The 14636-nt window shown below is 39.1% G+C and overlaps 1 protein-coding gene across 3 annotated transcripts in view; it reads left to right on the top strand.

Annotated features, from left to right (window-relative positions):
• The window catches only part of LOC145985239 (adhesion molecule nephrin-like), an 807500-nt gene that overhangs the window by 674784 nt on the left and 118080 nt on the right, over positions 1 to 14636 (top strand). For all 3 annotated transcript variants that reach the window (XR_014441408.1, XM_083119010.1, XM_083119009.1), the window contains exon 6: positions 972 to 1126. Coding sequence is in view for 2 of the 3 variants with exons in the window: in XM_083119010.1 (XP_082975136.1) it covers positions 972 to 1126 (155 nt within the window). In the remaining variant the exon portion in view is untranslated. The remainder of the gene's footprint in view (positions 1 to 971; positions 1127 to 14636) is intronic.

The following is a 14636-nucleotide window of genomic DNA, read 5'->3' as shown; positions in this document are numbered from 1 at the left end:
CTCGTGTAGTTAATTATATCATTTATCGTATATTTTGGCTTTGACTGTTACCATCAATCTTTTCTTGCGTTGAAATGAAGGGGCTCTTGGCTTCGATCTCCGGCGGAGGCACATAGTGGTCCCAGTTTAAACTCTAGGTTTAGCCTACTTGTGCATAAAGTTGACTTCAAACATAAACTCAAGTACCCTCAAATGTTTCCACCAATAACGAGATCTCTTTTCTTATGTATTTATAGAACGCCTTGCAGTAATTGAGATAGAAATGCTTTAGCTTCATAATACCTAGGTAGTATAAACAACCTGTAATTACTCTCGTAAGATAGGATACAATTTGTTCGTTAATTTCTCTCCAACTTTAGTTTTTGTAATTACTACACACTCTGTTTTAACTTGCTGTACCGTGATTGATTGTCCACGTTGTGCACAGTAAGGCTAATTAGGACTGGACCTACAATTGAAAGTTGTATCTCCACCGGGTATCGAACCCGTGATCTCTTCATTACAAGGCGATGACGTTACAACTACGCAATCAGGGAGGCACTTTTGCTGAAATATCATCTAGTTATTTTTCACTTTCAAAATTCATGTTTGGAGAAGGGTGTAATCCGCCAGGAGGATTCATTCTGGGGATTATATCTCCCAGCAGAATTGTGTGTAGGAAGATCTAGCTCGAAGGGAGTGTACTTCTAAGAACTGCACTGTTGGAAAAAATAGCGTCTCCACTCCCCTAGCGACATGTTTGCTAATGAAATATCAATTTTAGTCTTAATGACTCTTCTTTTTGTGGAGAGCCGACCTGTCAGAGTTGGGGGTGAATTTCTTGTAATTAGCAAGGGCGTAACCGCCAACTTAATCACCCTGTTTCTTTGCTTAGGTAATTTGTTATTTTTTGCATGATTGATGTTTCCTTGTCGTTCCTAGAGCTATTCAAATTAATTAGGATTTTTCCCTCTCTCTTTTTTTCTTTACAGTTCGACCACTGGAGGTGAGGTTGCTAGGGGAGAACCACCCGTTGTCAGCCGATCAAAAATACCAGATCAAGTGTCAGGCTGTTGGAGCCAGACCCCCGGCGGATATGAATTGGTTCAAAGGAAGCAGTATACCAGTGAGGACAGCAAGGGAAGAGGTACGTGTGCGTCAGAAACAAATGCTTTGTATATGTGTGTATAGGACCTTGAGGGTATGCTGGTTGTTCATTCTTTTCCTTCAGGGTTTACCAGCTTGTTTCTGATTTCATTTAATTCCATGTGCCTGTCGGCGCAGATTTATATGTGTGGAGTGCTCCAGATTGTAAATCTAGTTTCCTTTAACCATGGATCTAGTGGAAAGTGGTTGTGGTGCTCTCTTTATAATGATTCTCTTACTCATACAGCTGTTCGATATTGCAGGTATCCTAGTTGTTGTGATCTATAACACTGTACGTAACAGAAAAGAAATATGCTACACATATCGGTGCAGTTGTTATGCCCTCCCCCTACCTTCCAGGCATTTTTTTCAACATGGCGTCTCCCACGAATATTCTTTGGATTGGTGATATCTAGCGTAGCTTAAGGTTGATATATCTCATAAGTGAAAATCTGGGATGTCGCTGACCCGAAGCTTGTTAGGGAAAAGGAGGGGGGATGGTGCTGGGCCTTTAAAGTAAGGTAGATCCTCCTGTTATGGCCATGTTCCTGATATGGCCAGCCCCCTATTGTGAGTTAGCTAAGAAAAAAATCCGGTAGATGGCATCAGCATCCAGTGAGGGGACCTCCTAATGTGTCACGTGATCATTTCCCATCCAGCCAGGTTGAGCAATAAGGCGTCAGTTTCCTGTTTTGTATTTTTCGTGTGACCTCCTCTTGCTTTTCTTTGGTAAGTCTGCTTTGTTTTATGCATGTTTTGCAAAGACTGTTTTCATGAAAACCATCGTACTCTATTCAATTTTTAATGCTCTTTCGACTGGTGTTGTCGTTGATGGCGTACCTTTTACGAGTTGTTCATAATGAGACGATTTTCGTGAAAGCTGACCTGCTCCTGATATGGCCACAGGGACTAACCACGAAACAGCCGTTGACGAACAAGCCAAAGAACAAACAGCAGCAACCCAGCAAGAAAAAGACTCAGAAAACCACAAAAGCTGAAAGTTGGTACTGCAGTCTTTGTCAGGAGGACGAAGTCAAGGACTTGCGACTCTGCGTCGTCTGCAGGAATTTCTACCACGAAGAGTGTGTTTGCCTCACTCTTGCTGAGAGAGACATTTTTACTTGTCCTATTGGCGACCAGTAATTTTTTTAACAATCTCATTTTTGTCTTGTACTCTTCTCTTGAATGATTTCAAATTTTTGTTTTTTAAAATATGTAAATTGTAATGTCAATTTTGTAAACAACTTCATTTTTAATGGAAAATCCTGTTTGAAATCAACTTTTGAATTACAAAAAGGATTATTTAGTATCATGTGTATTTCCATTTACACCAAAATTATTTAATTTTAGCAGAACTGCACTATGAAACTGAAACAAATCACGATTTGTAGAACATGGAACAAGGGTGGCCATATCATGTGCACATGTTCCTGATATGGCCACTAGGTAGACTTTTGGAATTTCGTTTTTTTTGGACCAATAAAACTATTTTCATTGGGAATGTACATTTTTTTATGAAAGTTCATTAGCCTGAGAACGATTAAAATATATATTTTTTTTTTAATGGCGGCTAGAAAAATTCACACACCTTAGCATGACCATCTCAGGGTCACCCATCTTAGTAGGTATGCACACCATTATTATTACGGATGGTTTCATTATTATAGTTTTTACACTTCTTAATAAACGAAAATGCACTTCGAAGTGTATTGTTAACCTTATGCTTCATTTTCGGTAACATAATGAACTAAGCTGCTATTTAACAATGTCAAAATTTTTTGAAAAAAACTGCGGACTGAACAGATAGGCACACGAGCACTGATTGCTTACAGTAAGCAGCTTATTATAGTACAATGCAAGATAATCTTAACTGAAAGTCACCACTGCAAACAGATTCAAATAAAAGTAGCTTTATTACTAATATTGTAGGCAAGTGCACTGATTCACACGCCATCATGAGGTCGAAGTACATTCTTCTAACTTGATAATTCTTGTATTAGTGAGAGGGAGCTGGCTCTTCAACGTACAGTTAGACTGTTTCGTAACATGATCATTTTAAAATTATGCCCACACAATGTTCATGGAATCTTAATTATTTCTCCTTTTCCACCCGATTCCGCGAAATTAGCGTGCCCCGAAGAAAATTGTTCGGGACAACGGGACAACCATTCCATTTGAAGCCAAAGACGATTAATGTACTGTGATCTGTGTCTGCACAATTTGACATGTTTAATTGTTGAAAATGAAACAGACATGAAATGAAAAACTCGAGATAATGATTCTCGTCAACAATTGATATTATACACTGAAGTAAAATACACTTTTGTAACGTAATAGCTGGTTTGATTTGAACTCAAGAACGCCGTTTAAATTGAGCTCACAGCCTTAGCTGCAATGGACACGTGCGGAAGGTTAAGGAGGCCGAGACACCGTAACGGTGTAACGGACGGCGATCAGTGGGTAACACCTCACGGCAGTAGAAGTTCTGGACAAGGAAGGTTCGCTAAGGAGCCCAAGAGTACATTCAAGGCGAAGACGAGTAAAGGATGGTTTGTATATGCACAATTTAACATGTTTAATTGCTAACAATGAAGCAGTTAGCCATAAAATAAAAAACTCGAAATGATAATTGTTGTCAACAATGGATCTTATGAACTGAAGTATAAATTAGCTCTTGTAACGGCTTACCACTGCTTTTCAAACTCTAGTATCAAAGTCCCTGTTGATCACAGCACGCCCTCAGTGTCCAGTAACCAAAACTGTACCACCACACCACTTCATGGCCCTTTTTATTACGAAAGGGAAATGCTTTCAAACACCAGTCGGATGTGGAGGCTCCCTATGATTAATGTGGTCTCACTTTTTTCATGTCGTTCCGTTCGAACATGCGATCAAGCAATAAAAATCTGCAGACCTATTTGTTATTCTTCCCTATTCAGGAAATGGACAAGTCTTTTTTTCCTTTGAGTTTTTGGCCAAAGAAAAGTGACTGTTGTATGTTTCTGAGCGTGCAGGTGCGACGGACAGTTTGATTCTGGGTCGAGCGACTTTTTTTTCCCCCTTTCTAAAAATCCTATGATCGAGAAAAAAGTGGCTTGGACTAACTAGTGTAATTTGGCGTGGAAAGAGGAAAAGTTCAAATTGATGCCAAACAAATTTTCTTTCTTCTCCGACGACAGGTTTATCTTTATTCTTTTCTTCTATTCTTGCGGCGCTTTTCTGCCACTTTTGGTCAGTCGTGACGGTGAGGATGAATGATGATAATGCTGTTAAATAGGTAAAAAACCGATTACGAAGGGATTCGAACCTAAAGTCACCGGTTTCCAGATCGTGACTGAATCACCATCACACTCTGGCACCGTTCTTTTTGTGTGCTCTCATACCTTTCCCACATGGAAATACTCCAGAAATAATTGGAAACTGAAATCTGATTGCCTGGAATTTTAGATGCCGTAAGAAAATAATTCGTACAAGAATGTCAGTAGGAATTTGAGGTCATGGGTTCGAATCCTTTTGTCTTGATTTTGTATCACTTTCATAAAGTATTTAACTACACTGCAGCAATCATAGTATGGGAATGAAAATGTTTGCACTTGGAAAAAATATGTACTATATTACTTATATAATGTCACACTGCTTCAATAGTAGTTACCGGAATGTCATCTACTGGATATTAGCGAAATAGCACTCTGATGATAACGCTTATATTCTTACTGCTCCCTCCCCCCCATTATTTGATGTTGGCGCCATTGGTCATTAGTATCTCAAGCAATGACGAAAAGCGATGTAAACTAACAAAGGCCGAAATGCAGTTTTATGAATGCCATTGCGTGAAAAAGAAACCAGTAGATCTGTCTGAAGAGTAATCCTTGTTTTATTACGCCACTATACAGCATTATGCCTTCGTTTTGTATGAGAAAATGAATACTGAGATAAATGAAAATGATTGGAAATATTACAACGAAGACATTGGTGATATGAAAGCGACAAGTTGAAAGTTGGAAAGGCGACAATGCGAAGTATCTCAGTGTATCCATATCTCAGCGATCTGCCCTAAGATCTGTCCGACAACAAATGCTTTCCGTGTTCGATTTAATGCCCTTCACGTTGGTTACACATGCGGAGATGTCCGTTTGAACTATGCTCAACCTAATTAACTCATGACCAATTACAGCCCATGTCGTGCGCATGTTGTACTGCACTGTAGCAGTTGTTCCTGAAGATTAGCCCACTGTAATTCAATTCTAATGTTTCAGTGACGTAACAATGAAGGCTCTTGCTACTTGATCCACCCGGTCTGAATGTTGACAGCAGCCAATTCCCATGATGGCAATAATTGCTATGTTTGGCTTGTACCGATTTATCAATATCAATACAAATGATTCTAACCGAGAGTATATTTACTTCAGTTACTGTTGTTAATTGAGGTGATATTAGTGCTGAGTTACGTCAACAAGAATTGCTGTGCAGTCACAGACCAAAGCTATGTTTCGTCCCTGTCTTAACTTTCAGGTTGCTCTTTACTTTCTCAGTTGGTATTTTCCTTTGTCTCTCTTGACCTTTCACATTTCCTCCCCCCACTTCATTGTCTCCATCTTGTTACTCCTGGAAGAATCAGTTCAATCAATCATACTTTATTTATAATTTCACTTTCTTTATATTTTGTTACTTATTGTAACTTTCTTAACTCTATCAGAACCATCCCGACGTTTCTTCACTTCCGTTTTACGAGATTCTTCCCGATTCTGTCAGTCCTAGCAGATCATTTGTCGTTTTCTCATTTTCTCTTGTTTTAGTTAATTATTAGATTCGCTTCCATAAGTTTCTTTCTCGTGTTCTCAATATTTAATTTACACTTACCTTTATTGTTATTTGTCTTGTTTTTCTTAGTTTATATCTTTCTAATTTATGTTTTCACTTATTAAAACCCATGTCGTGTAGCAAGTGTGATTCCTTCATCATTTCAGCATGGTTTCATTCACATTGACAGTACTACCAAGTATTTCCCAGTGTCCCTTGTTTCATTAGTTTTATTTCACATCTTTTCTCACTTTCTTATTTCATTCGTTTTATCTTCGTCTTCTCACTGCTGATAGGTGTTCTACACTTTCTTAGTCTTTTCAACTTCTACACTCTCATAGTTTAATCAAATCTGTCTTTGTCTTCCCAGTACTTGAAACTTTCCTCACCTCATATTCAGAACATCTTTCAGTTATCGTAGTTTTACCGCATAATAGTATTTCCCTCGGTTTCTCAGTTTTATAGAGTTCCATTCTAATCTCATAGTTATATCCTTTCTTTTCTATGCTCGTAGTTTCAAGCTTTTCTTCGCTTCTTAAGCCATACTATATTAGTATTATCACATTTATATCTTCTTCTCTTCCGAGCATCTGTTGTAGTTCTTCCTCTGTAGTTCAGATTTAAATTTTAGACGGTTTTCACTACTATATGGATATCGTTAGGTTGAAATACAACCTTGTAGCTCTGCAGGCCCGTTACTGCTTTTTAGTTTTCTCCTCGCTTCTTTCTCATATTGATATTACTTTCCTTTTTCAATCTTATTTCATAACTTTTACTTCTCTGTAAATCTGTGGATATTCCATGATATTCCAGCAGACCAGTGATAGCAATACGCTTTGCATAAAGTCGCTACGAAATCAGATGTCGTAGGATCGGATCCTGAATAAGGCGCGAGTGTTTCATTGGGTTTATTCTTCCTTTAATTCATCTTCATCGTAAAATATGCTGTATATTTGTGAATCGATTCTCGTATAGTTCTTCCCGTTTCATCTTCCAGCTTTGTTGGCAAAGACATTCTCGAAAAAAAAATATAAAACTCTTATCTCGTAGAGAATATCTTCACAGTGTTACCCATTGCTTCACCAGATGTTATTAAAGTGAAAAAATAACGTGGGCGCTGGCCTGAAAAATTCTCAGATCATTTTTGAGATAACATTTCATTTAAGAAAAATGAATTTGGAATTGAAGGATATTTGCAGGAAAGTAAGAGATGCTGCAGGCCTCACTGTTGTACACAAAGAGCACCTTCGGTCCCGGATAAATTGATTTCTCCGTATCGCATCCTTTATTCGTGTTCCAATCAAGCGTCTTCTTTGTAGTCGGAAGCCAAGATGGAGGAAGAGGCGAATCGGAGCATCTGTGCATATCCACGTACCTCTGCCCGTTTAGTCCCTCTCAGTCGTTGGTTTTCCTTGCGACTCGTTTCCGATGTCCAATGAAAATTAGGTTTTCTGGAGTTTCAGGCGTACCTCCTCTCTTAAATTGGACCCTGCCGTATGAACCGGGGAGAAAGGCAAGAAAGCTTATAAAAGTCGAAGAGCTGAGAACGTATAAGCTTACTGGAAGAGGGCGAAAGAGAGAGAGAGAGAGAGAGAGAGAGAGAGAGAGAAAGAGAGAGAGAGAGAGAGGGGGGGGGGCGAAGTATCCGGAAAAGAATCCGAACAATTTTTACCTCTCGAGATTTATGTTCTCTCTACGTGTCCTCCCGGGGAGTTGAACTTATACAAGAAGCACTACCGTTTCTCTCTCTTGCTTTTTTTCATTTTCTCTCTCGCTCTCTCTAACGCAAGTACTCACTGAAGCCTCTTTCTCTTTCCTCCCTCTGTTTCCACCCTCGTCACTTCCTTCTTCCTTCCTTATTCCACCTTCTCGAATTGATGATGTCCCAGAAAACGTGAAGTCTCCAATTTTAAAAATTATCCCTGCTTCTTGCGCAGTGCAAAGAGGTAGGCGATTCGGTGTTCAGTTCTTATTTTCTTTCTTTTCGTGAAACTCGCATATGAATAAAACTTTATTTAATGCTCCAGCCTTCTGTCATTGTTTCAGCTTTCATCTATTTAAGTTGAGCATTTATCACATAAGGATATAAGACAAATATAGTTGAAATTGAACGAAATTTTAGCTACCAGAAATGCACGAAAACAATGACGGCACTATAAGACTTACCAACTAAATAATAATTCATCCAAAAACTATCATATTATATAGTTATCCCAGTAGAAATTCACAATAAAATAAATATTACAAAATTCAAAAATATATATATTTAATACTTCTAAAAATAAATCCTTAGAATATAATCCAGCTAATAATGGCATTCTTGCTAGATCATGTTCCAACTTGTCATCGGTTTTATTCGGTACCTGTGTCTTTGCACCAATTAGAATATCTGCGAGAGACGTGTTGGGATACCTTCTAGTGTAATCATAAGTGTTTTGGGAAAGGAAAATATTATTGCCTTTGAAAATATTTTGGGGAAGGAAAATATTATTACCTTTGAAAGGTTTTCTGGGTTTAAAACCAAATTCTTGGACTGGTTTAGTAGGGCGAAAACGTTTTGTATAGGACCATGCTTTGTTGCTACATTATTGGATCCAAGAATGTCTGCGACACATGACAATTTTCCGAGAATTAATAATCTTATTCAAAGTTATGCTGAACCTGGAGTTTATCATCAATCGAAAAAACATCAGCTTACTATATTTCTACAGTGTACACCGACAATGCGAAAGAAAGGACATGATTCGGTTTATTCGCTATATGACACCGCAGCCCAAATGCAGTATTAATGTTGGTTGGCAGCTTTAAAAAAAATAGATGGGACGTTCTGACACCCTTCATATAGCCCCCAATTGGCTTCCTCGGATTATTATATGATATGATCATTTGAAAGCGTTTAGAGCGGTGGGAAATTCTAGATTATGATAAAACCATTACGTCGGTGCACTCTTACCCCCAGACTATCTATTTCGTCCTTTCTCTCTGTCTTTTATTTCTGTTATTTTCCTCTCTCCTTAAATTTGTTTTTCTCTTTTTCTGTCTCCGACTCTTGTCTACCTTACGACCCCCTTCTCTCCCTTCCTCCTTTTTCGCTGTCTTTATGTCTTCTTTCTCTCTCTCTCTCTCTCCCCTCTCGTCACCTTTATGTTCGTTCTCCTCTCTCTCTCTCTCTCTCTCTCTCTCTCTTCCCCTCTCCCTCTCCCTCTCATGACCTTTACTTTGCTTCTCTCTCATTTTCTCTTCCTTCTCTCCGTTTCTCTCTAAAATAATATGTTACCACGACCGGTAATCTTAGCCGCGGTAGCTCAGTCGATAGAGCGTCTGACTACCGTGTGAGAGACCCGTGTTCGATCTCCGGCAGGGAAAACCCGGGATTTCTTCCACCTGTTGAAACGGCATCCACCCAGCGTCGTATAAACTATGGGGTTAAAGGCGGCCAGGCGCGTGATACTGATCACATCACCTCCACCTTCGGCCATGATCAAAATAAAGTGTGAGGCCCTAACTACACACCCCCTACACGCCTTCTTGGCGTGGTGCAGAGCTCTTTTACGCAGGGTGCAGGGAAGCTCTTTTACGCACAGATTCGACTGATAAACAGGACGGCATGCCTCTTTCGATATGCGAGTACGATCCCACTTCGGGGCGTAACTTTTGATTTGATGTTACATCTATTAATTGCAATGCTAATAAAGCTTCCCTAGTCAAATTCTCGTTCGTGTCGAAGCCGCCTTGTATTTAGTGATTCACAAACCAGGTACCTCGCAATGTTTGCTGAGATGGTGCACTTTCTTCTTCCAAACCGTTTAATTTGGCTGATGGCTCATAGATAGCGCATGCGGGCACAAACATTTGCACAGCTATTCCCAATGGATTAAACCCTACTTTGAAGAGAAAACTAACACAGGTACAACTTTATTTATAATTGTGTATAGATGAAACATCTTTTCTGACATAATGCGACGCAAAATAATTACAGAATTGGCAGTTACATGCAGGCAACCACAAGAAATGTACATATTAATTCAAATACAGTATCTGGAAATTTTTTCACGCACATCTAGACTTTTAACTGTAGTTTCATTTAACTGCGCTTTCAATTGAAGTCCAGGATGATCCATTCTTGTATACTCATAAAATTCATATTACGCCACATTTCTACTATTTCTGACATTTGCTCACCATCGTACACCATCAAACATGATTTTCTCCCACATCAATATGCGGACTGTTTTCGTGCATTATGCACAACATAATTGTAACTACATTTATTTTTTGTGCGTTTGTATAATTAATAGGCTCATTATTTGACCGTTACAGAGAGATAATTTTTGTCAGCATGCTGTAAGGCTAGTTACATATATCACACCCCGGCCTACGATCCTAACAAATAAATTATTTCCGCATGATTACACACAGTATAACTGGTTCAGATGGAAGAAGCAAACAGTGAATTAACTCCAGGATGCTTTAGCTTCGGGGTACGTTTCAATCATGGGAGAGGCAGAAGTAAATTTGGCTTACTAGTTCGTAAGACAGGTTGAAGAAAAGGAGCAAACTTAATAAGCCCCCTCCCACGTCTTAATTCAGTTCTTTTTTTCTTTTTACCTTCTTCTTCACCAGACGTTTGATTAGAAGATCGAGGAAGTTATATTAAACCGAGACGCGGCACATATCTCAAGATACAAGTTTAGTTTTTTTTTAACTGCTTCGTAATTAATTAAACGTATCCTTACTCGAACCTGGGAGCTGTTATGAATGGACGAAGATATCTGCTGAGGAAGGAATTCTTGCTAATCACAAGAAACCTTTCTTTTGCAGTTTTTTTTACCGGCTTTCGCGCAGTGATTGCAGAAAGAAGTGGAACGTTATACGATCCATAATGAATCGATGCTTCATCCTTTGCCTGTTTCTTTCCCTCAGCCATTCATTCCTTTGTAGTGAATTTCGGTTTTCTTGGCATTAATCTTTATATGTTTACATGTCAGCTTTCTCTCGCACGATAGAAATGTAAAGTCTTTATTGACAGAATGGCACGACAAAGTTTATTGATGTCCATTTATGCTAAGAAAAGTTAATCAGCAATTCGGCATACTTTAAGACCAGGTAGCCTAATCAAAACCAGACTTTCACTTTTAAATTGGATACGAACTACTCTTCAATGTGCATCCAAGGGATTGGACTGAGCCCCTTTAATTCCAATGCGACACTACTCCATAAGGTAAGCCACAGTGCCCGTAGTTGTATTGTAGAAATGGCCCTTTAAAGTTACAAACCTTATAATATGCATGGAATGTATCACATCAGAACCAGTCTTAATCAGGAAGAGGGGCTGGGCGAAGGTTCAAAGAGAACTAAGCTCCAAGTCTCGCAATTCAGAAAGTCCCACCGCACACCAGTGTCGAATATTTACAAGAAATGTGCGTGGTGCAAATTTAGCGTTTCTCATTTTACATATTGTAAGGGCACGTATCGCTTCGCGGAAAGAACCAAAGTTTTCCTAAAAAAAAAGTTCATACCGTTAGCAAACTATCTATATCTCTACTTGCGAGAAAACTGATGCTGCGTCCGTATAGAATGACTCGGATATTCATCAAGGGAAGCCGAAAAAAGCAAGGTCAAGAAATGACTGTGCGAGATGGCGCAAGGTTAGAATCGAGTAGAGAGTAGGCCAGGTCTTGTTCTAGACAGTGGCCTAGAAGTGAATGAACACGACGGTAATTCTTTGCATGAGCATGTAGTACCCTCCATCGCCCGGGCTGTCGCAAAAATATCATGTAGGTATTTGTAAAGTAAATGGGTCGATTGTCGAGAAAACAATGTTGTCGATCCCCATACATTCCCAAGGGATAGCATTAAACTTTGAAGGAAGGACCTTCACAATATACTTTGACACTAGATGTCACTCAGTTAACGGGAATATCTTCTCTATCAAATACTTAATACAAACAAAATCAAGATTTTATGAATTTAAATAAATTTGTTTTTCTTACCTGTAAAATACACAAATCTTGCGAGAAAAAGTGCTTAAATATACCGTTATTACAACATTTATCCATACTCCTTAATCTCTACCACAGATAACTTGAGGTACGCCAATATATAGTGACGTCATGTAAATTAGGCAAAAGATTCAATGAACAGTAACAATCATATGGTTTGCCCAAAAAGAGCGAGAACGTACCAACATGAAATGAACTAGTCCGCAAACTCCTTTAACATAATTTTTATGTATTCGTACATTAATACATGTGCATTATGCACACAATGTACAGTCACGGGCAATAAAAATGGGACAGCTAGATCCTTAAATACTCGCTTACCTGCAAAGGGTTATGTGTGTTGTCTAAGTCTACGGCGATCAGCAAATTTTCAATGGCAACTTCTACCACCGTAGAGTTAGGCAACACACATAACGCCTTGCAGTGAAGCGAGTATTTAAGGATCTAGCTTTCCCATTTTTATTGCCGGCAACTACACATCAGTTTAATGATGCTTCGAGATTGTCGCACAAAGAGCCAAGAAAAGGAGAAAATTGTGAAAATTTTCACACAACGCATCTCAAACGACGAGACTAGTAGAGCGTACGTGTACTCGACCTCGCATCGGAAATTAAAATTACTTTTTATTATATATATATATATTTTCTCACTCTTCTGTCTGAAGCAGTTTTGACTGTTGATCTGTTGATAAAATGTGGAGTTTAACGTGATGTGATTCGGACCATGGGTAGCTTGAAAGCGAGTTAACCTTTGGCAGGATAGGAAACGTTAATTCCACTCATGATCTCTTCTGCGAGTCTAGCAGCGACCCGCTGCGGACTTCGCCTTGTAATCAACAGGTCACGAGAGAGGGGGGTGGGAGATAGAGAGAGGGAGAGAAGTGGATAATTGAACAAGCATCTGAAATCCGTCTAGTAATTGCAGGTTCGGTCTTGTCCAACACAAAAACCACGGCGGTAATTACAAAAGTATATTTCATGCTGCACTTTCAATAGGATTTATGAAGTGATGAGTTGTCAGAAATTCAATCCTCACGTCCCGACGGGAAAATGAGAATCCTTCAGAAATTTTCTCCTGTCGCATCTCTTGATCCGTGGAGCAGATTGGGAAGTGCAGTGGCTATCTGACTCGGAAAAGGTAATCGAGAGAGATTTTTTTCCGTAACTTTGGGCCCTGTGAGATAAAATTACCCACATGCTTCACCAAGGCAGAGTTGACCTTGTAAAAATCGAAACGAAAAAAGGAACAGAACCCTCGAGATGAAATCGAGAACGAGAGTGATCTATGTAAAATCGAGCCGAGAAAAAAATCGAGACTTTTGAAAAAATTACCTACAGTGCAGTGCGACTTCTTCAGCTTAGCAGATACTGGGTGTTTCAGTGGGAAGTCCCGCTTTTTAAATACTTGTAGCTATAGCAGTCGACATAATAACATTACAATAAAGGTACTGTGTGTAAATTAGAGGAAAACTGTGGGAGAATCACTTACCATCACATCAAATGCTGAAAGTGACCTCCATTCTCTTCAAGACACATTCTTGCACGTTTCACCATGTTTTCTGATATACGCCTCAACATGTCTGCGCCAATGTTGTTTATTTCAGTCGTGATATTTGCCTGGAGATCCTGAATAGTTCTTGGTTTGTTGTGATGGTAAGTCTTTCTCCAACAGTTTTCCTCTAATTTGCAGACAGTAGCGTTATTGTAATGTTTTTATGTCGAATGCTATAGCTATTTAAAAAGCGGGACTTCACACTTAAACACCCTGTACTTACGTTGTTATTTATAGATAAGTCATTTGAAGATTGTATACAGTAATTGCGAAGTTAATTCGATAGTGACAACAGTGAGCCTGTGCTTCATGGTTTGCGTACATATTCTTAGTACTCAGGTTAAAGTTCAATTTTTCGATGGTTCGTAGCGAGAAAACGAGGCGTCCTAGAATTTTTTTTTTTTCAAGAAAGAAAAGTTGCTAGCCTTAGCCTCTATACACTGAAAATTTGTGAGGTCTCTGTATCCGAGGCGAGATCAAGACGAGAACTGTAGTTATAAATCGAGACAATCCAGAGACTTACTATCCGACAGTCTCGCCTTTCTTACTTGCTTGTTAATTAAAATGAAAAGTTCAGGGTGTGTTAAAAATCGCAATCGGACATTGATAGAATGGGTTGTGTTTCACCTACGTCACAAACTGTTGCGCTGTGGTTTCGAGCAGCCATGATTGAGGCCAGTTCTTGTAAGTATACGGAATTCAAGCGGGTTAGAGGGAGATACAAACACAGATTCGTGGTTTAAAGAGAACGTGCAGTTGCTGCAGATGTAACGAACGCTACGTGGTGGATATTTCCTTGCGAACGACACATAAAATTGTCCGCAAACATGGCGGCTCTGATGACACATGAAACTCAGCTTTAATATTATCAGGAAATTAAAGACTGTAGGCAATATAGAAACGGTATTGAACTGAGCAAGATACATTAAGTAATGAAATAGGACAAGAATACCTGAAAGATAATGTCAATGCAGCTCTCTATGACCGAAATTCTCGGTATGTTGACCATCATTCTCAGCACACGGCTCGATTCACAACCATGTGTGTCAGCTTGTCCGTCTCAGGTTTTTATGCGTGATCTTTCTGTAGACACGAATAATTTATCTTTCCTTATGGTCAACGGATTTCTTACGAAAAACTTCTGCAGCATTCCGAAGG

Source organism: Lepisma saccharinum, chromosome 3, assembly GCF_977018435.1.
Source record: "Lepisma saccharinum chromosome 3, izLepSacc3.1, whole genome shotgun sequence".
Taxonomy (NCBI): domain Eukaryota; kingdom Metazoa; phylum Arthropoda; class Insecta; order Zygentoma; family Lepismatidae; genus Lepisma; species Lepisma saccharinum.
The sequence above is the reverse complement of the archived record's forward strand: the minus strand, read 5'-3'. Positions and strand labels throughout refer to the sequence as shown.